Raw genomic sequence first — 25790 nt, 5'->3', positions numbered from 1 at the left:
TTGCTGCTGCTAGCTGTTGTTGTTGGGCATCGTTCTGCACTAGCTACTGTTGCTGCTGCTACGCTAGCTGCTGTTGCTGTTGCTGTTGGTGTGGCGACGGCATGAAATCATGGTGCTGCTGCTCCTGCAGCGCGGCGAGCTCCTGGTGCACCATGACCGGCCGAGCCATCACCACCGCTGTCGCTTCCCAACGCCACAACCAGCCGAAGCCGCCGCCGCCGTCACCAGCCACCGTTGAAGCAGAAGCCGCTTGCCCACCACCGCCACCAGCCGTTGTCGAAGAAGAAGTCAGTCGCCTGCCGCCGCCGCCGCCGTCACCATCGATAGCCTAGAGTTAAGTTGGATGGAGATTTCGGGTACATGTTACTTAGGCCGAGGGCATTTATGTCCTTTTGAAATTTCTATCTCCTGTTTTTCACTGAAAATGATAAAATATTGTCTTAGATGTACTACAGCTAATTACATAAATTTTATGGTGCCTATTAGTAGTGTCGCGTTTTTTGAGTGTCTTCCAGCTAATTACATAGCTTAGCTTTTAGATGTCCGTGGCAAATTTTGCCTGCTGCTTCTTTTTATTTTTTACTAATTAGTTTCTTTATCTTCCTAAGTTCCAAGCTGGGCCTTAATTTTCATTGCACTTGGCATCTGCTTTCCATTCTCAAACTGCAAAGCGACGCGACGCGGCACGACACCAAAAATAAGTAGAAGCGTACTCCATACTCTGCACTCAACCATGGCGGAGGCGGCCACCGGTGCAACTGACACGTCACTGCCGCCGCCGCCGCCGCACGTCGTCCTGATGGCCAGCCCCGGCGCCGGCCACCTCATCCCGCTGGCCGAGTTGGCGAGGCGGCTCGTGTCCGACCACGGCTTCGCGGTCACCGTCGTCACGATCGCCAGCCTCTCCGACCCGGCCACCGACGCCGCCGAGCTCTCCTCGCTGCCGGCCTCCGTGGCCACCGCCGTGCTCCCGCCCGTCGCCCTCGACGACCTCCCGGCGGACATCGGCTTCGGCTCCGTGATGTTCGAGCTCGTCCGCCGCTCCGTCCCGCACCTCCGCCCGCTCGTCGTCGGCTCCCCCGCTGCCGCGATCGTGTGCGACTTCTTCGGCACGCCGGCCCTGGCGCTCGCCGCTGAGCTCGGCGTGCCCGGGTACGTGTTCTTCCCGACCAGCATCAGCTTCATCTCCGTCGTGCGCAGCGTCGTGGAGCTCCACGACGGCGCCGCCGCCGGCGAGTACCGTGACCTCCCGGACCCGCTCGTGCTCCCCGGATGCGCGCCGCTCCGCCACGGCGACATCCCCGACGGGTTCCGGGATTCTGCCGATCCGGTCTACGCCTACGTGCTCGAGGAGGGGCGGCGATACGGCGGCGCCGACGGCTTCTTGGTGAACAGTTTCCCGGAGATGGAGCCGGGCGCCGCGGAAGCGTTCAGGCGAGACGGGGAGAACGGCGCGTTCCCGCCGGTGTACCTCGTCGGGCCGTTCGTCCGGCCAAGGTCCGACGAGGACGCCGACGAGTCGGCGTGCTTGGAGTGGCTGGACCGCCAGCCGGCGGGGTCGGTGGTGTACGTCTCCTTCGGCTCCGGCGGCGCGCTGTCCGTGGAGCAGACGCGCGAGCTCGCCGCCGGGCTGGAGATGAGCGGCCACAGCTTCCTCTGGGTGGTGCGCATGCCAAGAACGGGCGGGCTCCTTTCCTCCATGGGCGCCAGCTACGGCAACCCGATGGACTTCCTCCCCGAGGGCTTCGTGGAGAGGACGAACGGGCGGGGCCTCGCCGTGGCGTCGTGGGCGCCGCAGGTGCGCGTGCTGGCGCACCCGGCGACGGCGGCGTTCGTGTCGCACTGCGGGTGGAACTCGGCGCTGGAGAGCGTGTCCTCCGGCGTGCCGATGATCGCGTGGCCGCTGCACGCCGAGCAGAAGATGAACGCGGCCATCCTGACGGAGGTAGCCGGGGTGGCGCTACCGCTACGTCCGGTGGCGCGCGGCGGCGTGGTGTCGCGGGAGGAGGTGGCGGCGGCGGTGAAGGAGCTCATGGATCCAGGGGAGAAGGGGAGCGCCGCGCGTCGCCGGGCGAGGGAGCTGCAAGCGGCGGTGGCGGCGAGGGCGTGGTCGCCGGACGGGGCGTCGCGCCGCGCGCTAGAGGAGGTGGCCGGCAAGTGGAAGAACGCCGTGCATGAGGATCGTTGAGTCAGTCTTAGCCGGTGTCACTTTCGTTCGGTGAAATTTGGTCAAAAACTTGAAAGGTGAGCACTCACTTTCGGAATTCGGGTGTCAGCCGAGCCGTTCTTTCTAAAAGACATGTCAGATGCTTCATTTATTTTGGAAGAAGATTGATCCCAACACTAAATAAAGAATTTGAAGCTATTCTCGTGTGAAGACTTACAATTCGTGGTTCTAATCTTAATCTATGGACCAACTTTCGGCATACTCAGTATATGATAACTAAAATGTTGATTTCTGTTGGTATCCGTGCGACTTTCTTTTATAACCACGCCGTGTAGATATTGTGGATTTATATGCGTAGCCAACACTATCATTTATTTAATCATAGAAAATGCTGAACAATGGAGCGCGCCCACAGCTGGTTGTGCTGTGGATCAGGAAGAAACTGTTGGATATACATGGTCGTCGCTGGCCATGTGAAAAATTGTATACAAAACGATGGGCGCGTTGCTGGTTCTTGATCGTAGCTACTACTAGTACCGTTTTATATGTAAAGTATATACTGTACGTAGTAAATTACCTAATTTGTAACGTGTGTTGGCATTCCTCTTTATCCTTTGTGTATGATAACAGAGCATAAGTATGTGAACGATGCAAACAAACTGAATCCACTATAATTCTAGAAACTCTATTGTATATCGCCGTGTTTCCTTTTTTCGAATTCGCTAGAAGAAACATTAGTTCGCCAGTTCTTTTGTCCCACAACTTCTAAATTTTTAACTGTAGGATCGAGTCAGATTCTTGCAATGGAAAGAAAATAACCTTATAATTTTGCATGTGACATCCTGGCCCAGGGCTTAATAGAATTAATAGAATACTCATACCAACAAGTTGCAACTTCTTTTCCAGAAGCCGATCTCCAATGAACTCTGAGGTTAAGCTGTTTGGCCTGAAGCAATTTTACTATTTCAGGATGGGTGAGTGAGCCCGGCCTAGGAGAGGCGGGACGTTACATAATGGTATCATAGTCTATGCCCAACAAAGACTGCCAGGTGTAAGTGGGCCTGGCCTCACCGACCGAGAAATCCTTGAAAAACTGCCAGATGTAAGTGGGCCTGGCCTCACCGATCGGGAAATCCTGGGAGAGGCAAGAAAAATTGCCAGATGTAAGTGGGCCTGGTCTCACCGACCGGGAAATTCTAGGAGAGGCGGGACGTTACATAATGGTAGGGCTGTCAAAGAAACTCGGGGCTCACGAGCAGCTCGAGCTTGACTTGTTAAAAACTCGACTTGAGCTCGACTCGTCTGAGAGTCAAACCGAGCTCAAGCCTGACCATGAGCTCGTGAACCTGCCGAGCCGAGATCGAGTAGTTCGACGAGCCTCGTCTGCTAGTGTACTCCTCAATCTCTCTCCTCGTTCAATGCCTAGCAAACTCTACCATTGCTGTTACTATTTTGCCACTTCCCAATAAAAAAGATGCATGGCTTGCAATAGGTGTCAGGTGTGCTATTGTGCTATGCATGCCTCAATGAGTCAACGTATAGTATTCCAACGTTATTTGAAAGATTTGGTAGTGCTTTTTCCCATCTAATCAGCACATTCTACCTTTTCTCTTAAATGGTGGTGACTTTTGCGATTTGTTTTCCATCTAAGGCCGAGTTTAGTTCCAAACTTTTTCTTCAAACTTTTAACTTTTCTATTACATTAAAACTTTCCTACACACACAAACTTCCAACTTTTCCATCACATCGTTCCAATTTCAACCAAACTTCTAACTTTGACGTAAACTAAGGTTGTGTTTAGTTCAGTGCAAAGTTTAGATTTTGGTTGAAATTGGAGATGATGTGACTGAAAAGTTGTGTATGTATGACAGGTTGATGTGATGGAAAAGGACTGAAGTTTGGATCCAAACTTTGGATCTAAACACAGCCTAAACACACCCTAAGCTTGATTGCTTGAGCTTAGGAAATTGTGATACGTGCATGCAATGGAGTAGTACTACTAGCATGTTTGGCAGTAAGCTCGAGAAAAGCTCGAGGCTGAACGAGCCGAGCTCGAACCCAGCTACAAGCTCGCACTGAAATTAAGCTTGGCTCGAGCTCGACTCGAGTTTGCACCGAGCTCGAGCCTAGATAGGGAGGCTCGCTCGAGCTTGGCTCGTTGACAGCCCTACATAATGGTATCACAGTCTATGTCCAAGAAAAGCTGCCAGATATAAGTGGGCCCGGCCTTACTGACCGGGAAATTCTTCTCGAGGTATGTGAGGGCAGTCTATATCCAAGAAAAGCTACCAGATATAAGTAGACCCGGCCTGGGAGAGGTGGGACGTTACAATTCTCCTCAGTCTATATCCAAGAAAAGCTGCTCATCATCGACCGAGAAATTCTTATCGGGTGCACACGAGTGAGGACAAAGTGTGCATAAGAGACTTGTGTTGATATGTGAGGGTGAGGGTAGTCTATATCCAAGAAAAGCTCGGGAAATTCTTCTCGGGTGCACACGAGTGAGGACAAAGTGTTTAGAAAAGATTTGTGTTGGTCTGTGAAGGCAATCTATATCTAAGAAAAGTTGCCAGATGTAAATGGGCCCGCCCGAGGTGGGACGTTACAATGGGCCCGGCCTGAAAGAGGCGGGACATTACAATTCTCCTCAGATATCACCTCTTTTTAGTGACAAATAGTTAAGCCCAAAGGGCATTTAGTTATAACCTAGTCACAATGACACATAGTTAAATTATATGATAGAAAGATAGATTTCCATCTCTCGAGGAGACATTCTCTCATTCTTTCATGCCACCTAAATAGTTATATTATGTTTTAACAAATATATTCACAACATAGATTAATATAAAAAATAGAGTAAATTTCATAAAACTATATATATTTTGACCAAACTAGCACGAAACTGTAGTTTTAAAAATGTGTATCACGAAACTACAGTTTTAGAGTGAAATTTATCACAAAACTACAAATTTATAGCATTGTATCACAAAACTACATATTTAGTAATGAAGTTATGAAAGAACTATATACAGATTTTAAAGTTTATATCCATAGCACTATTGAGGTTATAAAGTTATAGTTTTGTGATAAAATATGATATTAAATTTGTAGATTTATGATATAATACCTTAAATATATAGTTTTCTGAAAAATATGATTTTAAATTTGTAGTTCTAGGTTACACTTTCTTAAATATATAGTTTTAAGTAGATTGATCAAATTACATGTAGTTTTGTGAAAATTACTCTAAAATATATCACTCTACAAACATGCAAACCTAAATTCAACCTCTACAAATTACCAAAAAAAATAAAAATAAAAATAATTAAAGTATGTATATAATTATGTGTTATTGTATATAATTATGTGTTATTGTTGTTACAACCTGTAGAAGTTCAATTTGAATTTGCATATTTGTATAGTGATAGTATTTCATATTAATCTATATTATTTATTTTTTAAAAGAAAACGTTAGATAACATATAAAAAACTAAGGGTCCCTCGATAGGATGATAAAAAGATGCTACAAGTCCTTAAATGTCTTTTAACAAAAAACGGTTTTGCTCAAAAAACATTCAACTGATTTATTTCCTTAAAACTTTCAAATTTTCCACCGTCAGATGTTCTTTAAAATTCGTGATACCGAGATATAAAAAAAATAACCGCATGTGCCCAAGTAGGAATCGAACCCTAGACTTGTTGCTTGCAAGACCGCTGCGCTAGACACTTGCGATGCCATGTGGCTTTAAAAGTTACATATAAGTTACATATTAGTTACGTAATAGTTATATAACAGTTTCATACTAGATACGTTGTAATTAGTTACATGTGAAAGTTTTTTTCCTTAAAAAAACTGTCGAATATTCTATAAGTACTTAAAAAAAACAGGAGGAGCCATCGCCGCCGGCTGCTACACTATCACATAATCTTTCTTTCGTTTTAAGATTCGCCAGGTTCTGGGGCACACTGTTCACTAATAGCTACCGGTAGCTTTGTTGAAGAAAAGATATCGTCAACTGCCACAATTATAATTAGGGAATTGCTAATGACGCATATGTTTTCTCGAGCTGCATGCGTGGCCGTGGGCTATATATACGACTCGTATTGTCGTCTACACACAACACACAGTCGCACACTACACCGTCTTACAGACGACCGATGGAGCCGTTCGCAAGCACCACGGCGGAGGATCACCGGCCGCACGTCGTGCTGCTGGCGAGCCCCGGCGCCGGCCACCTCATCCCGATGGCCGAGCTGGCGCGGCGGCTCGCCGACCACCACGGCGTCGCGGCCACGCTCGTCACGCTCGCCGGCCTCTCCGACCCGGCCACCGACGCCGCCGTGCTCTCCTCGCTGCCGGCCTCCGTGGCCACCGCCGTTCTCCCGCCCCCGGCGGACGTCGGCGGCTGTTTTATGTACGAGGTCATGCGCCGCTTCGTCCCGCAGCTCCGCGCGCTCGTCGTCGGCATCGGCTCCACCACCGCGGCGATCGTGTGCGACTTCTTCGGCACGCCGGCCCTGGCGCTCGCCGCCGAGCTCGGCGTGCCCGGGTACGTGTTCTTCCCGACCAGCATCAGCTTCATCTCCGTCGTGCGCAGCGTCGTGGAGCTCCATGACGACGCCGCCGCCGGCGAGTACCGTGACCTCCCGGACCCGCTCGTGCTCCCCAGTTGCGCGCCGCTCCGCCACGACGAAATTCCTGACGGGTTCCAGGATTGCGCCGATCCGAACTACGCCTACGTGCTCGAGGAGGGGCGGCGATACGGCGGCGCCGATGGCTTCTTGGTGAACAGCTTCCCGGAGATGGAGCCGGGCGCCGCGGAAGCGTTCAGGCGAGACGCGGAGAACGGCGCGTTCCCGCCGGTGTACCTCGTCGGGCCGTTCGTCCGGCCGAACTCCAACGAGGACCCCGACGAGTCGGCGTGCTTGGAGTGGCTGGACCGCCAGCCGGCGGGGTCGGTGGTGTACGTCTCCTTCGGCTCCGGCGGCGCGCTGTCCGTGGAGCAGACGGCCGAGCTTGCTGCCGGGCTGGAGATGAGCGGCCACAGCTTCCTCTGGGTGGTGCGCATGCCGAGCACGGGCAGGCTGCCTTACTCCATGGGCGCCGGCCATGGCAACCCGATGGACTTCCTCCCCGAGGGCTTCGTGGAGAGGACGAGCGGGCGGGGCCTCGCCGTGGCGTCGTGGGCGCCGCAGGTGCGCGTGCTGGCGCACCCGGCGACGGCGGCGTTCGTGTCGCACTGCGGGTGGAACTCGACGCTGGAGAGCGTGTCCTCCGGCGTGCCGATGATCGCGTGGCCGCTGTACGCCGAGCAGAAGATGAACACGGTCATCCTGACGGAGGTAGCCGGGGTGGCGCTACGTCCGGTGGCACGCGGCGGCGACGGCGGCGTGGTGTCGCGGAAGGAGGTCGCGGCAGCGGTGAAGGAGCTCATGGATCCAGGGGAGAAGGGGAGCGCCGTGCGTCGCCGGGCGAGGGAGCTGCAGGCGACGGCGGCGGCGAGGGCGTGGTCGCCAGACGGGGCGTCGCGCCGCGCGCTCGAGGAGGTGGCCGGCAAGTGGAAGAACGCCGTGCGTGAGGATCGTTAAGTCGGTCTTAGCCGGTGTCACTTTCGTTCGGTGAAATTTGGTCAAAAACTTGAAATGTGATCACTTACTTTCGGAATTCGGATGTCAGCTGAGTCGTTCTTTCCAAAAGACACGTCAGATGCTCCATTTCTTTTGGAAGAAGATTGATCCCAACACTAAATAATGAATTTGAAGCTATTGTCGTGTGAAGACTAATTCGTGGTTCTAGTCCTAATCTATGGATTAACTTGCGGCATACTCAGTATATGATAGCTATAAAATGGTGATTTCTGTTGGTATCCGTGCGACTTTCTTTTGTTCAGGTGTCGGTATAACCACGCGGTGTAGATATTGTGGATTTATATGCGTAGCCAAGACTATCAATTATTTAATCCTAGAAAATGCTGAACAATGGAGCGTCCCATTCAGATTATTTGTAGGTGTTTCTAATTTTCTACCCGACTGCTAAACAAGTTCCAGTTGACCGACACGCAACAAATCCCTTGAGTTGAATATCGGAACTAGGGGGCTATTCACTTTGATGACATTTTCAATCATACCTTTTTTTTTTAAGTTACCTAAAAAAATATATGTTTAGTTTGTTACCAGATTTAGTAAATACATAAAAATCCTGCTAAAATTTTGGCAAAGTTTATTTTGGCTATAATCTAAACATGCCATGGAGCTTTTTAAAAAAATTAAAAAAAACTAGGAGGGTTAACATCTTATTTGATTGTATAGGAATGCCAGTACGACTTGCAGGAGTAATAACTAATAAACATGTATGACTAAAAATCGTAGAGAGGATACCTTGAAGAGAGCAGCCAATTCCAAGCACCATTTAAAGCAGTAACCTCGCAACATGTTCATGGAGAACAGTTACATTCACTTCGTAACTGGGAAAGGGACAAAACTCGGAGGTCCAATATTTGGTAAATGATGGCTGCGGGTAATGATGAAACGGAGGGAGTACCATGGAAAATGGTCACACGACCAATGGTGTAACATTAAAGATGCTTTGAGGCTTGCTTATTATAGTACAGGTTGCCAATTTACATCATCAACGATGTCAAAATGATGAGAAATGGGAAAAAGAAACGATGTATAAGCCGAACCAATTCGCTGCCTCTAAAACCGCTATACAGACCAGAGGCAGATTATCTCAACATAAGGTGTATTCGCAGTCAAGCAAGCGGGTGAGGATCTCCTGGCAACCTGGACGCTTATCCGGTTCCGCCCAGCAATCTATAAAACAAAATGCAACAGGTTTCAGAAAGGGCTCACACCAGGATTATACTTTCCAAATTTCATCTTTAATACCAGACTCGCAATTTTGCATTTTCTACCAATCTGTATGAATCTCCAAAATTTTTAACTCCGAACAGTACTCAAACACTTGTTATATAATGCAAAAACAGACATTGGGATTTTTGAACTTTTCCTTTACCACCCACCAAGAACCAAGCAGTTACTGCAGGCTGGTCTAACCCTTGTCAACATCAGGCTACTTGATTAGAGTGTAGGAAATCAGGAATATCAGTGTTCAGTGATCTTTTTTATTTATATAGAAAAAAATGGTATTTGCGAAAAGATTTATGCAGATTGTTAACTCGTATAGCTTTATAGTAGAGAAATTTCACAACAAGCACCATCCCAAAAGGAAAATGTCCATGCAAGTTCTAATTTTATAAACTAAGGCCCTGAATTCTGTTTGATTCAACTTAACATTATTGTAATCCAGATTATTGAGCCAGATTACTATAAGCTGGATTATAATAAGCTATAATAGAATAAGCTATGATTTGTTTGTTTCAATGGATTATAGTAGAATAAGGGTAGCGATCTTTAGCCACCCAATAATCTAAAAAAAGCACGTTTAGAGGAGATTATCAGATTATATTAATCTGGCTTATAGATTATAACAATCTATCATAATAATCTACCTGTTTGTTTCAGATTATTACTAATAATCCAGATTATAGTAATCCTAAGCTGAAACAAGCAGGGCCTAAATCATTCCAAATGTTGGTTTACTATACAGAAGAAACTAATACAAGTCTAGAAAATGACAGCAGGAGCACCAATAGATGCAACCAACCATTGATTGTAGGCTACAATATTTTTACTAAGTGATCCTTGAAATTGTTAATATTACACATTAGTCCTTCCACCAATTATTATTTTCTTATTATTGGGTTTCTACAACACGTTTCTAACGGAAAGGTCAACTATGGCTAATTTTAATATTAGAATTATGGAAAAACTGTTAAGTGATCCATGTAACAAAAGTATGAATGGTGTGTTCAACGAAAACAAAATACTGACATTTATTTTTCTGAAAAATATTATCACATATAAGAAGGTTCATGTTTACCCATTGCAAACGCATGGGCATTTATTTAGTAAGAAATAACTCAAATCATACCAGCTATCAGGCTTCCGAGAGGTCCATCTGGTATTTCCAACCGTGCCCCTTCATTCGCCACATTATAAACCACCTTGAGGAAGCACACAGCATATCCCGTTAGATGTATACTTCAAATGAAAAAAGTACAAAGAGATGAATAATGGTGGTTACCTGAACTGACGGTATTCCTTCCCAAGGCCTACTCAGAGTGCAAAGCTCCCACATGATAACTCCAAGGCTGAAGATATCACACTTCTCTGTAAATGGTTCATTACGAATAAGCTCAGGGGCCATCCACTCCGGAGTTCCTGCAGATGAATTATCATTCATTGCAGAATTTGACATCACTCGAGAGAGCCCAAAGTCACATAATTTGACTGCCCAGTGCTTGTTAACAAGGCAATTTGCACTCTTTAGATCACGGTGAACTATCTTCAAACGGTGCATGCACATAAGACCCCTTCAGGGAAAAAAAAATCAGATCAGTGTTAGACATGACAACAAGAACTCACAGAAACGTATCAGGAGCTAGACACTCAAGAAAATTATAACTGCCAACAAATATCAGTAAAGCATGTGTCATCTGCTCACCTACATATGTCACGAAGCATTTTTAGCCTCCTTCGCCAACTGAGCTTACCTTTCTGGCCACTTGCATGAATTAAATAGTACAACGAACCCATTTCCATATATTCAGTGACTAAGGATAAGTGAGGAGGCTTCATGCATGCACCAAGGAATAATATAACTGAAATTCAAAGCCAAACAACCATTCTTAGGTAACATCTCTAGTTATATTAAATTTCAAACAATAAGAACAATCTGATCATCAAAGAAAATGGAATCAAAACAAAAAAAAAGGAAAATGAAACTACAGTAATGAGGACTGTATGTGGAGGCAATACCATTGGGGTGTCGAAGACGGCTGGGAAAAAAAAAAGAGGGAATAACATTAGGACATAATATTGTAGATAACGGAAGTTATTGCAAAAGGCTATATGTAATACCTAAGTATGGAGATCTCGTTGCAGAAATCTTCCATATTCTCCGTTGTTAAATCTTGCTCCAGGAATAATTTTATAGCTACGTCTGTTCCATTCCAGATACCACGGAAAACTTCTCCAAAGAACCCTGGAAAACATTCAGATGAGTTAGCAGTTTTAAAATGACATTCTACAAAGAGGCTGTTTCTTGACTCTAAAAGGTCAACTTAAAACATCCTTATTTATATTGGGATAATTGATCATTCATTATGATTTTCTAAAAAGTTCAATAAAAGATAAAAACTAACGAAGTGGTGTATTTCATAATGCAGGGACTTCCTGAATGTAGCAGAATATAGATAGCGAACCATGTACTTGCCTATCCCAACTCGAGTGCCAACAGTAATCTCTGAGAACTCAATATGCCATTCCTCGAAAGGCAATAAAGGCTTGTTCAGAAATGGTGAAGATCGCAAAACCTTATTCCAAGTGGACATCAGATCTGCTGTCAGAAACTCAGCTGGTCCTCTGAGGCCAGAACCATCACTGCGCAATCGATGGGGCGATGAAGGTAATGACACAGCCTTCTGGTTACTAACTTGCCTTCTTGAGCCCTCTTGCTCATCTGGTAATCTTACATGTACTTCATTGTCATTGAAATCATCAGGTGATTCCTGTATAACATATGGAATCAATCACGAAATGTGAATACCAGACTAAATCATCATAAACCATTCCAACAAAATTTATGCATTGGATAATGAGCATACAACTGTCCTCCATAACAAGCAGGTCACGTAAAGATTATTGAAAATTGAACAGCAAAGCATGTCAACAAAATCAACTAAAAAGGGGCAAAACAATACATTTTTTTGTGAATCATTCAATTGTCCAGGACTACCATCATTTTGTCCCCTTGAAAGGCGATTCTCTCTCATCCTTTCACTCATTGCTCGAACTGCGCTGTAAACAAGCAAGTAAAAGTTCCTATCAGTCCTGACAGCAAAGAAACACAAACGGTTCAATGCAGAAAGCCAGAAATACAGGATGCAAGTTAAAAAGAAGAGAGAACTAAAACCACATAATTACTTGGAACAAAAAACAGTTCGCATACACACAACTTCGCTAAATGGAACAAAACTCACAAAGATTTATAAACCAGGTTGCATGATATGGATAAATTATACCTGGATTGTCCAAATAACCAATTTTTATAGTTCTATTATTTCTTTGAAAATGAAATTTTCTTCCATTGAGTATTTAGATGCAAGCAAGGATTTTACTATTGTTGTTAAGTTGTATTATTGGGCAAAACTATGAATGAACAATTCAATTAACCACATTGTATCATTGCTCAGGGTTAAAGGTCGGGTTTACCAACCTCACAATATCGTCACCAATTTCAGGGGTAAAACTTATACTTCTTCGCCGTCCTCTACGCATATTAGATGTTGATGCGCCATCTGACCTATAATCAAGCAATACATACAAAATCATGTCAAGAACTCAAGAAGATAACAGTTGTACTGGATTAGAAACTGTATTGACTGTACTTTGTTAAATCCTTCATGTATTCCAAAGATATGAGGCTAAGATAATAGAACACTGATTATATCTTCCATAAGTTTTCCATGACAGCACTGGACACTTTTAATGGTGGTATTACCTTTAAGTGCAACATAAAGGAGAAACCAGCTTATATTTGAAGTTCAAATTTCAAATCCTACATGTGAAAGATACCATGTATACCACAAATAAGAGAAGTATCAAAAGTAATGGCATTTTATTCCCTCGTGTCTAAAGAACTCCATTCAGATGGGTCTAAATTAATGACTGTGTTGCTTCTTCTGAATAGAATCGCAGGCCAGCACAAATTTCAACTGGGAACTCAAAAAAACTAGGGAATCTGACAATTACAACTAACAACAGTTGAATCAGTTAGAACTTATAAATTGGAACCATTCCGTTTTAAAATAACCAAGCAATCTTTCACGGCTTATACTGGATCCACATTAAGTTTTTGAAAATTTGAATTTAAGCATATATAAGCTGATTTGTCCCTTGGATCCTTGTAATCGCTCCTAAAAGTATTGATCCCAATATTAATTAATCCAGAATTGTTCATCGAGCGACTACATGCAGAACAAAGGATTCTTTAATACTCTATTAATGTATTTCACATTACTCGACATATTTGGACCATCATAGATACTGCACTTGATGCTTCATGCATTGCATTCAAATTTCAAATCAGAGGGTATAAACAGATCAGAATATGCTTGTTTCTTGATTCATGACTTCAAACAAATTTAAACAAAAGAGAAACTTACTGAGGTACCTTGAGACAGCTACACCATCTCCATGCTGTCTATCACCAAGCATAGAGCGTCCCCGTGTTCTAGACAATGGGTGCTCTGGACTACAAAAAGGAGAGAAATGCAATTTAAACTATATCAATATGAATCTTCAAAGCAAATGAAAATTCTCATGTTTGAATTTGATCTTGAAATTTTACATGATCGTATTATAGCATCTCCCCTGCATATGATATTATGGTAATGTTTCCTTTTTTAAATAAAAAAAAACTTCTATACATAATCAGTGGAGTAGTTTCCACGATTTTATTGAATTGATTGTTTCCCAAATTTTCATCCACATAAGTTGACTGCACATTTTAGGCCAGAGGGTGGAGTAATGGCTATGGAAAACAAGAATTCAGAATACAAACAAAAGAAACACAATAAAACCCCTTTTTTGCCAATTATGCAACAGAATATGCAAATAGAAGATGGGAAACATAAGGGTTTATGCAATGAAGCTTCCCTAATTAGCAAACTAGCGATCACTTGCTAATAACTGGAAGTGCCAAAAAGGGAAAAGTCAAGCATGCCGCCTCCCCTCCTGAGCTGGCTCGGTGAGGACAGGGTTAGGGTTCTGGGACAGGTTGGGGATGAGGAGAGAGAAGGGGATTCGGGTTTACAGGAATGGCAGGGGCACTTGTGATGCCACCCGCTATGATCTAGGAGAGGGTGGTGAGCAGGGTTAGCATCGGGCACGAGGGGGGACAGCATCTTACGGTGGACAAGCTGGAGAGCACCTGCGACCAGTGGTGGGAAGCAGGGGCAGGACAGAAAAGGAGGGGCGCGGAGGTTACCTTTGCTGAGCTTGAAGAACGGACTGGTGGTGGCGGCGAAGAGACAGATCTTGCCGGAGGGTATAATTTGTCGGTGGTGCCGGAGTTGAAGATGGGATGGATGGATGGTGGGGGGGAGGGGGGGCGGCAGCGACAGATCTCAGTTAGTGGTGACTGGGGAGCTCAAGTCGGCATGAGAGATACAGGGGGAAGGAGATCCAGATCTCGCCAGAGCTTGAAGAAGGGCGAGATCGAGTTGTGTGGAGGAGGAAGCGTGATGGGACAGAAGACTTGAAGGGATAAGGGTGGTTAAGGCTCTATATAGGGTGTGGGTGTTCACCTGTTACTTAACGGGTGAAACTTCATAATTCGAGAATATGTGGTGGTACAGGGTGTGATATTATGGTAAGGTTTTGGGAATTTTTTAGGACTATACATAGTTTGTAAAGCGGTTTCCACAATTTTATTTAATTGATGTTTCCACCAGATGCTTCCCAATTTTCATGTAGCCAGATATAGATATGTTTATTAATGGTCCAAATTTGCATAACTATTATCCTTATTAAGGGCCAGAGGGTGGAGAAATGGAGCAATGGCCATGGCAAACAAGAAATCTGAATAAAAATTGATAGAAACACAAGTGGGCCCCCTTTTTTGGCCAAATATGCAACAGATATTGTGCAAATAGATAGAAGGGTGAAAATAGGAACCTTGAGCTAGCAGTTCTTTGATGTTCCTCCACAACCTTCCTCCGGCTGCGACCACAGAAGGAATTGGCCACATTTGGTTCACTGTGTGATGAGCTGATAAAAGCATGAAATTAATAAATAGATAAGTACTTCACAATAAGTAAATAAAACATGAAAACAAGATAAAATAACATTACCGAGCAGCATATGTTATATCTTATGACTCACCATCGCAATTTACCCTCCATAGAGTTTGTCGATTTAAGCATGATATTTCTTAGAGATGGTACTTTGAAGGACCTATTGTTGTCATCTTGCTCTTGGCTGAAAGAAAAAAAACACGTAAGATGGCAATATGGCCCATCAGAACATATTAAAAATTTTGATTTCCTAAAATTAAAGCACACAAATGTTGTAAAAACTGTAGTCAACAGAGGAACACACAAATAATGATTCAGTTTTGGTAATAAAGATAAGAGTAAATTTCACAAAACTACAAGTTTTATGGTTCAAGTTGCATAAAACAACACATATTTTGACACTTAGCACTTAAGTACATTTATTTTGGTAGTTTAGTTCCACAAAACCACACTATCGATGAATGGATTCACCCGTGAGATGACATAGTTGTTCCATCTAGGATGAGGACGTTGCATCCTATTAATTTCATGTGATGGCTGGTAATAGGATGCCATGTCCTCGTCCTAGGTGAAACAATCACGTCATCTCGCGGGTGAATCCATTCACTGATAGTGTGGTTTTGTGAAACTACACTACCAAAATATATGTACTTAAGTGCCAAGTGTCAAAGTGTGTGTGGTTTTCTGCAACTTAGACCACAAAATGTGTAGTTTTGTGAAATTTACTCTAAAGATAATAGTGCCATAAAAAATTAGTTGGAAGACCACAAAGATCTTAACAAATATGTCAACATTCTATAGCAACAGAATTAAATTCTACTCTCTCCGTCCTAAAATATTAGCAACTTTTAGCATTCAAAATGTGTCCCAAAATATAGAAACTTCTCCACCTACATTCTCTTCTCAACCAATCAAAACATTCCCCCATTTAGTTTCTCCACCTACTTCATCTTCTCAACCAATCACAATCTTCCCCCTTTAATTCTACCTACTTCCTTAATAAGCGTGTCCAACCCAAAAATTCTTATATTTTGGGACGGAGGTAGTATTAAATGGGTAGAATTGATAAATTGGAACTCTCATAGCTACGATGTTAGGATCTGGGGAGGGCCCAAATGCCTCAGTTGTAGCTGTGCTCGACCGACAGAAGAGCGAGAAGAGAGAGGCCAGAGCCCTCACTTCCCAGGTGCCGTGGTGGAACATAGGAAACAGAGAGGGGGAGAGATTAGATTCTAACTTCTGCTTGCTCTATTCAATCGTGCCTTCACTCCTATATAAAAAGAAGCAGGCCAGACAAACTCCTAACAAAATCTTTAACAAGCAAATCTTTTGTGTAAATTTAAAAGGAAAATTAATCCTTGAAATCTAATCCTAGCGACAATACGATTATAATTTGGTGGTAATTGCTTCTTCTCATCTCACTCCTCATATACGAAAAACACCACATAACATACAGTAGTTGCTGTCCAACACCTACAATATTTGCAAGCAGTAAATGCTCCACATGCTACTGTACACCAAAAAAGAACAAAATGGAGGTAGATCATAAACCTAAAGAAATGGAAAAGACCAGTATTATCTCTACTCAATATGCTATAGCTTCATGAATGGAGATAGTATTTTTCACATGTTTGGATATCGTGTTTAAGCAGACACTGCAATTAGGGATGATCCCAGGCTCTGGTTCAAATTTGATACACATAGTTCAGGACCACATAGCATCTGGAACTGTATGAATTTTATACCAATACAATAATACTAGATATGTGTCAAGGGGCAAAATCGCCAAAAGGAACCATGACAAGACACACATGTCATTAAAACGGAATACACAAGCATACCGTTGGGAACACAGAGGACTATTAGGTTCAAGAGGAGAATCACAAGAATCATAATCAGCTGAGTCACTCTCTCCAGCTGCAGATATATGTGATGTAATTATAGCCTTGGATGAGAATGGAACTAGTTGTCCAGGAAAACGCATAAGATCAACTAGAAACTCCACAGATTTCAGCATAACCACAACAGACATATGTTTGGATGAGTCATCATATTCATGGTATTCTTCATTCGGAATGCCCTACAAACATTAAAATGCCACACTGATGTAATTATACGGAATTTCACAAGTACATGAAGAATCCCACTACAAAGTTCAGACATACTAATGAGAAGGCAATAAATCTTACCACCAGCAACTTACAATCCATACCAACAGCATCTGCAAGAACTTTGAATAATATTGCTCTGGGCCTACAAGATCCATGTCTAATTTGCCCCAGCAATTGAACTCCACGGTTTTCCATGAAATGAGAAATTTCCTCAGAGGAAGTTCTTGCAGGACTGAGTTGCGGATTTGGCCGTTTATAGAAGTCAGAAACCTACAATTACAATTAGAAATTTTTAAATGTATAATAAAAGTAACTAAAAAGAATATAATCAATGCTATCAATAGAGTTATTGTAATTTCTATTTTCAAGAAAACATATAATCCACTACATACTTAAAAGAATCAAGTAGTACTCAAAAGGTTGCAGCACAATAAAATGGAATAGTTTCAAGCAAGAAGTTTTTGTAAACCATTTGCAAAGCAATTGTCAAGTGATTGCAGCTTGTGGTATTCTGAAGGTTAGCAGTGAAGATGTCACAATTGTCTTCAATTGCATAGAGAATCTTAGGAAGAACTTACCAACCCTGCAATCTTTTTTATCATTGCAGCAGGGTTCGATTTCAATCCTTTTACCAATGCTGCACATAGCTGCTTTATAGCAGATAGTTTTTTATCCTTCTCTAAATCCACAAGAATTATCTCAGCTTTGAATCCCTCTATTCCAAGGGAATAAAGATCATCTGGAGACGGGATGGTGTCAAAACGCTCCTTCAGTTTCTTATCCTACAAATTTTAAAATGAGGATTAAAATTAAAATGTACAGATGAGTCACTTATATTTTTATTTAACAATTCAACGCCTCGTATGAAATTCACACTTACAGGAATAATTGAATAAAAACCATTGGGTATTGGACTTGATAAACACCCAGTACACCATAATGTCTGGGCAGCCCATAATGAATGGTCACCTTCCCCACAATGAGAAGATCCTGGCGAACCCGAATTCCTTTCATGTTTAGTCAGAGAAATTGATCCGAGCTTGTGCTCCGCATGTGAGGACCACCAATTTGGATCTGAAGGGTGTGCGTCGGATTGTCCTTGATCATCCGGCAGATCATCCATCTCCAATATATGTTGAAATAAAGAATCATTTTATGGATTCATTCTACAAGGTCAACCTGCATAATGGAGCAAAACAACCAATTGAATCAAGCATGAGATCACTTATAATTTAGGAATGCAGAAGCTCAAAAGATCTAATGTAAATATAATTTATACAATAGCACCTATTCTAGAACTAGAACACAATAATGGAATAGAGAAAACTTCTGCATATTGATGCCAAACTGCAGTAGATAGTATATATTCAACAGCAAGTAGAATTTAGTCAAAAGCCAATGACATGTTACGTTCTAAACGCCAGCTGCATTGAAGTGCCATTAATAAAAAAAAGGATCATGAGTCCAGCAAAAGAATATAGCCCTACACTCATTCACAAAAAAGTGATTCAATTATTATGTTGAGTATTTCGCTGGGCATAGTAAGTGGCTAAGTGCACAGTTATGACAACCAAAATCGACTCATCAACCATGCAGCTACACTAACAATACAGACTGTAATACTGTATACAGATATTTCTTGACCAGAGAAGAATCCAACCACTAGCCCAGCTGAAAGATATAATCTCCACATTATCATGGTTGAATAGCGCATGCACGCTTAGGTGCTTATAGGTTATAACCATTTCCATTACCTTTCCTAGAAATATCACATCAACAGCTATATTGTACAGATATATCATATATCCTTGTTCACACATGAGCAATTGCTATCCATGCTTTTTCGCATGGTAGAAACACCCTTATTGAAATTTGTGCCAAAACAAGTTAATGTAAAATATCTTCTTGGTTTTGGCTTCTTGCTATGGACAGGGGCAGACCAAGGGGGTGCCGGATAGGGAAAACAAATGAAATTTTCCTAGGATCAGCTCGCATTCAGTTGTTGCAACTTCCTGTTTTTCTTCATAAAATATATGGAAATGCTGAATCTTTTGTTTAAGAACAATATTTGAAATCCTTATTTGCATTTTTGCGTACTAATTGCATAATGATAACTTGCCATGCATAGTTTGATGACAGTGATGCACTTTATTTAAGTTTTGTTCTGCGTGAGACTTGCATGCACACACAACATAATTTTCTTGGGTCCGCCACTGTATGGATTACTGGTTTTTGTATTTGACTTGTACAATATGAACAACAGATTTGTTTCTTATTTTTGTAATAAAAACTTGGATTCCTACTCTTTGGTACTAAAAAGTAACAACGGCACGATACTTACACTGTATAAGTTTAAATAGTTTGTTACAAAGGAGTGGAACAATAAAAAAGTTGTTCTGAGCTCAAACTTCAAACATACTTACACAGAGTGACAAACATCATTGAGAACAGTCTTTCACCAAAAAGCAATATAGTATATGCAGCATGATATGATGATAGGGTGAGCTGTGGAAACAAGCCGATAAGTATACTAAGCACACTATTAACACCATTTCAACGATTCAAATTATCACTTAAACAAGAACATGATATGACATATCTACAGCAGTTCCATGTCAACAATAACCACAGCGGGATCCACTAGCCTGAATTTCAAAGTTTCCAGTCTCCCTTCAATCTAAGATTTTCAAGGCAATCACTATCAAACACCAGACTCCAGTCACTGTCAAACTCCACACTAACTTCCATTTCAAACAAAAGGATAAGAAAGAGACATAAAAGGTGAAGATCTGATCACACTTCAATGTTTGACGAACATGTACACTAATCCAATGTTTGAAAACTGGTATCGAGCCCCTTGGCGCCAAAACTCTAAATCCAAGTTCCAGCCATTAATCATATTAATCATAGTACCTATCACCCCAACATTCGGTGGAAGAGGCCATATAGCAAATGTTAAAATGCCACCATAGCCTTTATGAACAGGTCAAAACTCAAAACTAACTAGTTTCGTCTCAAATAGACCAATTAGGCTGGTGACATACGCTAAGCAATGATGTAACAGACGGGCCATGACCAATGAAATCCATCAATAAACTAGAGCCAGTCTCCTCCTTATAATATTAAATCCAGCAAAGCTGGGTGTTCTCGGAGGAAAAAAAAATTAACCTAGAAGTCAGCCACTCGACTGCCGCCCGCCGCAACCTAAAACCCCTAACCCGATCGAGGGGTTGACCAACTAGCGTTGACGCCATCGCAAAGCATGGCCACCCCATCCGCGCCCTCGCCCTGCCCTAATCCAAGCAAACCCTCCGTCGACGCGACGCGACGTCGAACCCTCGCCCCCCCACGTTGACCAACGCCCCCCGCGGACGCGCCATCGCCACCATTCCTCCTCCTTCCCCACGCCCCAACCGCGGCGGTGTCCCCCCGGATCGGGGCCCCCACGCCGCGAGCGCAAGCAGAGACCAGCATTCGACAGGACGCGAAGAGAGAGATGAAGAGAACGAGAGGGCGAGGCGGCGGCTGACCTGGGTGGCGCGGAGACGAGAGGGGGGGCCTCCCGCGTCTCCCCTCCGATAGCAACCTGCGCGCGGCGGCGGCGGCGGCGGAGGAGGAGGAGGAGGAGGCGGGCGGTGGGAGGAGGAAGGAGAAGGGGGATCTCGTCTCGTGGCGTGATTAATTAGTGCAGGTGGGGGGAGGAGGAGAGGAGAGGAGAGGAGGGGAGAGAGTGAGGAGGAAGGAGGAGGAGAGGGGAGACGAGGGGATTAAATTGGATTAAGCGGTTTTAATTAGGGATTTCGTTTCGCTCACGAGGCGCGCGAGATGCGAGAGAGCGACCCGGGCAAACGGATTGGAACGGGCGAATCGGTGGGCACGGATGGGAGAGGGTGACAGGTGGGGCCCGCACGTCGGGGGGAGGGATTTGAGACCGTGGGCCGCCGCCGCGTGTGAGTTCGTTGTGAGGAGGAAGACAATGCCTAAATGGGCCTGAATGTGTGTGCTTTCATCTGTTGCTATAAGTCTATTCTGCCTTCCTAATCTCTTGCTCTTGATTGAATTTCCTCCCTCAAACATAAAACCGAGTGTGACGTCCATCTTTGGTTCAGGAAGCAGTTTTTGTTGACTTGGTAAGTTGACCGTGGTTAACTTGCTAAGTTAGGGATTGGAGGAAGGAATTCCTCTCTCCTCTTCTGTTCTTCGCTCATCTTCTTCTTCACACAAATGCAACAAGGCGGAGCTCTCCGTAGCTAAACGAGTGCCACGGTGACGGTGGGCAGGGGGGAATGGTCATTGCGGGGCCGGCAACTGGCAATAGAAAGGAGGCACACGCAGGCGCTTGCGATGGAGGTCCATGGCTTGGGCGAAGGCAGCTTCCTTCAGGTCGAAGGAGGCGACGGCTCTCCAGTGTGTTTTGTTAGCGAGCAAAGGCTCTCCAATGTGGTTTGGGGACGAGCAAGCGTGACTAAATCAAGCCCGTGGTTGTGGGAGCTACGGTAGGTGAGGGAGATGCTAGTGTCGATGATAATGATGACAAGATTGGCACCAAAGTTGGAGTCTACGAGGAGTGCTGACAACGGGGAGGACAACAGCCTAAGGAGCCACAATGAGCGGGTAGTGGCGAGATGCCGAATTCACTCTAGCACCACTGTCGCCACCACGGGAGCCTCCGCCAGCCAATGGTGGTGGCATGCAGCCAGCAACATTCGTGCGAAAAAGCCGTGAGAAACGGTGGAGTAGATACATGTGGATCAGTGGGCCGCCCTCACTCCACTCCCCTCCTCCACCCCCAACCCCCCCACCCCCGACGTCACCGTCACTATCGCCTCGTACAAAAGTGCGTGGGTTGGGAATGCATCCACATCCACCTGCACGATGAACATCCTCTCTCATCCTCTCTTACCATTACTGAGACACCTCTGACAGCCACATCCAACAACCACCACAACTAGCAAGAGGGGGCGAGATGCCAACGGCGCCATAGCAAAATATCGGATCCATAGTGATGAGGAGATCAGTGGATGGAGCTGTGGGGGTGGGTTGGAGTGGGGGCTGAGGGGAAAGCACAAAGTGAATAGCGGCTCAAGTAAAGAAGAGGCGGATATGGGGGGTCGGGTGGTGAGAGGAGAGGGGACGGCGGTAGTGACGCGACGTGGTCTTGGCCAGTGGCTACAGGACGGATGGACAGTGAGAGAGGTGAAAGAAGGAAGAGAGGGAAGAGAAAGAGAGAGGGAAGAGGTGAGAAAGAATATGAGATGAGGAGGAAGTCACTGATATATGGGTCCCACCTGCTGACTCAGCAAAGTCAGCCATATTTAACTGGCCATGCCAACAAAAAACAGCTTTCCCAGCCACCAAAGAAGTCTAATTGCAGCAACTTTCGAAGATGGGAATGCATTATACCCTGTTTATGGTTGAGGGATGATCACTACAACAAATCTGAGCTTCTGTGACGATTACCTGATGATAGAACACATATCTGTCATAAACAGAGGCTGTTTATGACGATTGTTCACAGGATGACAACTGTTTATGACCAAACCGTGTCTCTGTCATAATCATCGTCACAATATACTGTATGGGCTCTGTGACGATAGCACGATGACAATAGTGGATCGTCATAAAATATAGAACTATTATATTTTTCTTAAAACAAAAAAAATCTTGTTATACTACATTGCTACTAGACCACAAATCGTTTGTCCTAGGTGGACTCTTCTCTATATCAATTCTAGTCTCTTATTTTAGGATTTTAGGATTGAAGTCATCTTAAAAAAATCAGAAATATGGCGTTTAATTTTATGATTGAATGAAAAAACTTTTAAAAAAAAACTAAAATGGCTATAAGTTGGTTTGAACCTGCATTATATGGGCCTTACCTTTGACTGTTTTGAACCCATGAACAAGTGCTGCACCAGAATTATATAGGATAAAAAGGGGGAAAAACATAAAAAAGAGGCAAGCTTTGGGTTCAAACCCATGAACCCATGACTTTGCTCTGGAGGAGTTTTACATCCACTTCAATAACCAGTCGAGACAAGTGTTTTTTGTGACCTAGGATTTTTATTTTATATTTGTAGATTGTGTGTGGATGAAGAGAAAAAAAAGAGATTGCAAATTGGCGTCGCCCTTGCCCGTGGCCGCACACCACACCATAGCCGGCAGCAGCAAAGCAGAGCGCGCCGAAGCCAGCTCCCTGGTCGAGGCGCCAGAGCGCCGCCATCCGCTAGCTTCCAGCCCGTGGTCTCCGCCAGCTGCTAGCCCTCCGCTCACTACTCGTCGGTTGGCGCTACCCCGTGGCCGCGCTTTCGGCCGCTGCCCACTAGGCCAGATCCAGCGCATCGCGTGCTCGGCACGATGGCCAGCAACCGCGATAACCTCCCAAGCTGTAGGAGCATGGAGCTGGCCTGCCGGCGAGCCTGACTGCTCCAGTTCTCTCCGAAGGCTGACTTCGATTTGATTTCTTCGACTTCAGAGGTAATCAAAATTCAATGCTATGTTCTGTAGTGAGTCATGGTCAGTGATAGAAAGCTAGAAGGAATAGCAGTTTGTTATGATGATTGGTCAGTTCTTGATTCCTTGATTATTGCCTTATTTCAGTGTGTCGCAGATGGACAGAAGTTGGGTGAATACTAGGCTATTTAGCAAGGAACATCTAGAAGGGGTCACAGAGTTCATGAACTTTGTTTCTTCTAATTTGGATGATAGTCAGGAGATATTATGTCCATGTCATAAGTGTTTGAATCGGTTACATCAACATAAAGGAGAAGTTGAGACTCACTTATATATTGATGGGATGACTAGCACGTACACTAATTGGATACATCATGGAGAAGCATTGGATGATATAATTGGCTGCAGTGTTGAAACTGGTGATATTGGCTGCAATGTTGAAACTAAGATGAATGAGCCTGAAGTTGACCCAGATGATGATCGAATCCATGAGATGGTACATGAGTTGTACACAGCCGAAGACCATGAACCAGCAACAAAGTCCAAGTTTGCAACCATATTAGAAGAGATGAAACAGCAACTACACCCTGATGGTCCCTATACCAGATTTTCTTTTGTGGTGAAGTTGCTACACATCAAGTAATTTTATAGAATAAGCAATGTTGCGTTCAATGCTTTTTTGAAGTTGTTAAGTGTACAATTCCCAAAATGTTCTATTCCTGCATCTTATGCTGAAGCGAAGAAAGTTATTCGTGCATTGGGACTTGGATATGATTCAATACATGTTTGTCCGAATAACTGTGTTTTGTTCAGAAAGGAGTTGGCTAAAATGGATAATTGCCCAGTATGTGGTGCTTCAAGATGGAAGGATGAAGATACAAGAAAAGCAAATTCCAAACAAGGTTTTGAGGCATTTTCCTGTGGTTCCAAGGTTGCAAAGGATGTTTGCATCCAAAAAGCTTTCAGAGCAGGCACAATGGCACAAGTTGAAGAGAAAACCAGTGCACAATGAACTTAGCCATCCAGCTGATTGCGAGGCATGGAAGGATTTTGATAGGAAATATGAATGGTTTGCAAAAGATGCAAGGAATGTCCGACTTGGCCTCGCTACTGATGGGTTTAATCCATTTGGGAAGATGAGCGCCTCGTTCAGCATGTGGCCAGTATTCCTTATTCCTTATAATTTTCCTCCATGGGAATGTATGGAGCAATCCAACTTCATGATGGGCCTACTCATTCCTGGTCCGACAAGCCCAGGAAAGAATATGGATCTCTTCTTGCAACCCCTGATTGATGAGTTGTTAGATCTTTGGAAAGGTGTCCCTACCTATGATGCTCTGACTAAGAAATCATTTGATCTTCATGCTGCAGTTATATGGTGCATTCATGACTATCCAGCACTGAGCACACTTTCAGGCAGAGTTACTAGAGGTTACTATGCCTGTGTTCGTTGTGACAAAAATCCTTGCTCTAGAAGATTAAGGAACAAGATTTGTTATATTGGACATCGACGTTTTCTCCCACGGGACCATGTTTGGAGGACAAAAAAAATTTTTCGATGGACAGATCAAAGAACGTGAGCAGCCTGAGGAATTTACTATGGATGAGCTGAATGAGCAATTGGCGAGGGTTTCACATGTTAAACCTGGGAACCATCCTGATAACAAAAAGAGAAAGAGACAAGAAGAAGGTCAATGCTGGAAGCGAAGTGCGAGTTTGTGGGATTTGCCATATTGGTCAAATTTGAAGTTACGTCACAATCTTGATGTAATGCATATCGAGAAAAATATATGTGAGGCCCTTCTCGGGACATTTCTCGACATTACAGGGAAGTCAAAGGACTCAATTAATGCAAGGCTTGATTTGGAAGATATGGGTGTGAGGAAAAATTTACACTTGAAGCCTGATGGGAATTCGTACACTCTCACACACGCTCCATATACGATGACTAAAACCCAGAAGCTTGCTTTTTGTGCTTTTATAAAGAATGTGAAATTCCCAGATGGATATGCCTCCAGCCTATCAAGGTGTATTTCTGCTGATGAATGCAAAGTACAGGCATTGAAAACGCATGATTGCCATATCCTTCTGCAGAGGACATTGCCTGTAAGCCTCCGAGGAATCCTGGATAAGGAAATT

The 25790-nt window shown here is 44.1% G+C and overlaps 3 protein-coding genes across 3 annotated transcripts; 2 read left to right on the top strand and 1 right to left on the bottom strand.

The window, feature by feature from the left end:
• Nucleotides 1-655: 655 nt before the first annotated feature.
• Nucleotides 656-2472, top strand: LOC127763781 (hydroquinone glucosyltransferase-like). Its single transcript, XM_052288576.1, has one exon. The coding sequence runs from the start codon at nt 734-736 to the stop codon at nt 2186-2188; it is 1455 nt and encodes a 484-aa protein (XP_052144536.1). The 5' UTR covers nt 656-733; the 3' UTR covers nt 2189-2472.
• Nucleotides 2473-6306: 3834 nt separating this feature from the next.
• Nucleotides 6307-8425, top strand: LOC127762470 (UDP-glycosyltransferase 72B1-like). Its single transcript, XM_052286996.1, has one exon. It carries the CDS (start codon nt 6326-6328, stop codon nt 7754-7756), a length of 1431 nt encoding a protein of 476 aa, XP_052142956.1. The 5' UTR covers nt 6307-6325; the 3' UTR covers nt 7757-8425.
• Nucleotides 8426-8546: 121 nt separating this feature from the next.
• Nucleotides 8547-20956, bottom strand: LOC127762469 (serine/threonine-protein kinase EDR1-like). The gene is made up of 17 exons (XM_052286995.1): nt 20729-20956; nt 18079-18377; nt 17777-17980; nt 17277-17468; nt 16929-17167; nt 15176-15271; nt 14969-15061; nt 13464-13544; nt 12507-12593; nt 11992-12088; nt 11505-11799; nt 11150-11273; nt 11048-11067; nt 10734-10890; nt 10314-10602; nt 10161-10233; nt 8547-8980 (listed from the first exon to the last, which is right to left on the bottom strand). The coding sequence occupies exons 2-17, from the start codon at nt 18319-18321 to the stop codon at nt 8898-8900; spliced, it is 2373 nt and encodes a 790-aa protein (XP_052142955.1). The 5' UTR covers nt 18322-18377; nt 20729-20956; the 3' UTR covers nt 8547-8897.
• Nucleotides 20957-25790: the final 4834 nt, after the last annotated feature.

Source organism: Oryza glaberrima, chromosome 2 (assembly GCF_000147395.1).
Source record: "Oryza glaberrima chromosome 2, OglaRS2, whole genome shotgun sequence".
Taxonomy (NCBI): domain Eukaryota; kingdom Viridiplantae; phylum Streptophyta; class Magnoliopsida; order Poales; family Poaceae; genus Oryza; species Oryza glaberrima.
This window is presented reverse-complemented; position numbering and strand designations above follow the sequence as displayed.

Excerpts from the sequence above, each read along its gene's own strand:
- LOC127763781 (XM_052288576.1), top strand. The coding sequence starts at position 734 with ATGGCGGAGGCGGCCACCGGTGCAACTGACACGTCACTGCCGCCGCCG.
- LOC127762470 (XM_052286996.1), top strand. The coding sequence starts at position 6,326 with ATGGAGCCGTTCGCAAGCACCACGGCGGAGGATCACCGGCCGCACGTC.
- LOC127762469 (XM_052286995.1), bottom strand. The coding sequence starts at position 18,321 with ATGGATGATCTGCCGGATGATCAAGGACAATCCGACGCACACCCTTCA. Across the intron at positions 11,800-11,991 it reads TGAATGATTCACAAAAAAAT|GAATCACCTGATGATTTCAA; the intron begins GTATTGTTTTGC and ends TATGTTATACAG. Across the intron at positions 11,274-11,504 it reads TGGCACTCGAGTTGGGATAG|GGTTCTTTGGAGAAGTTTTC; the intron begins GCAAGTACATGG and ends AATGTTTTCCAG.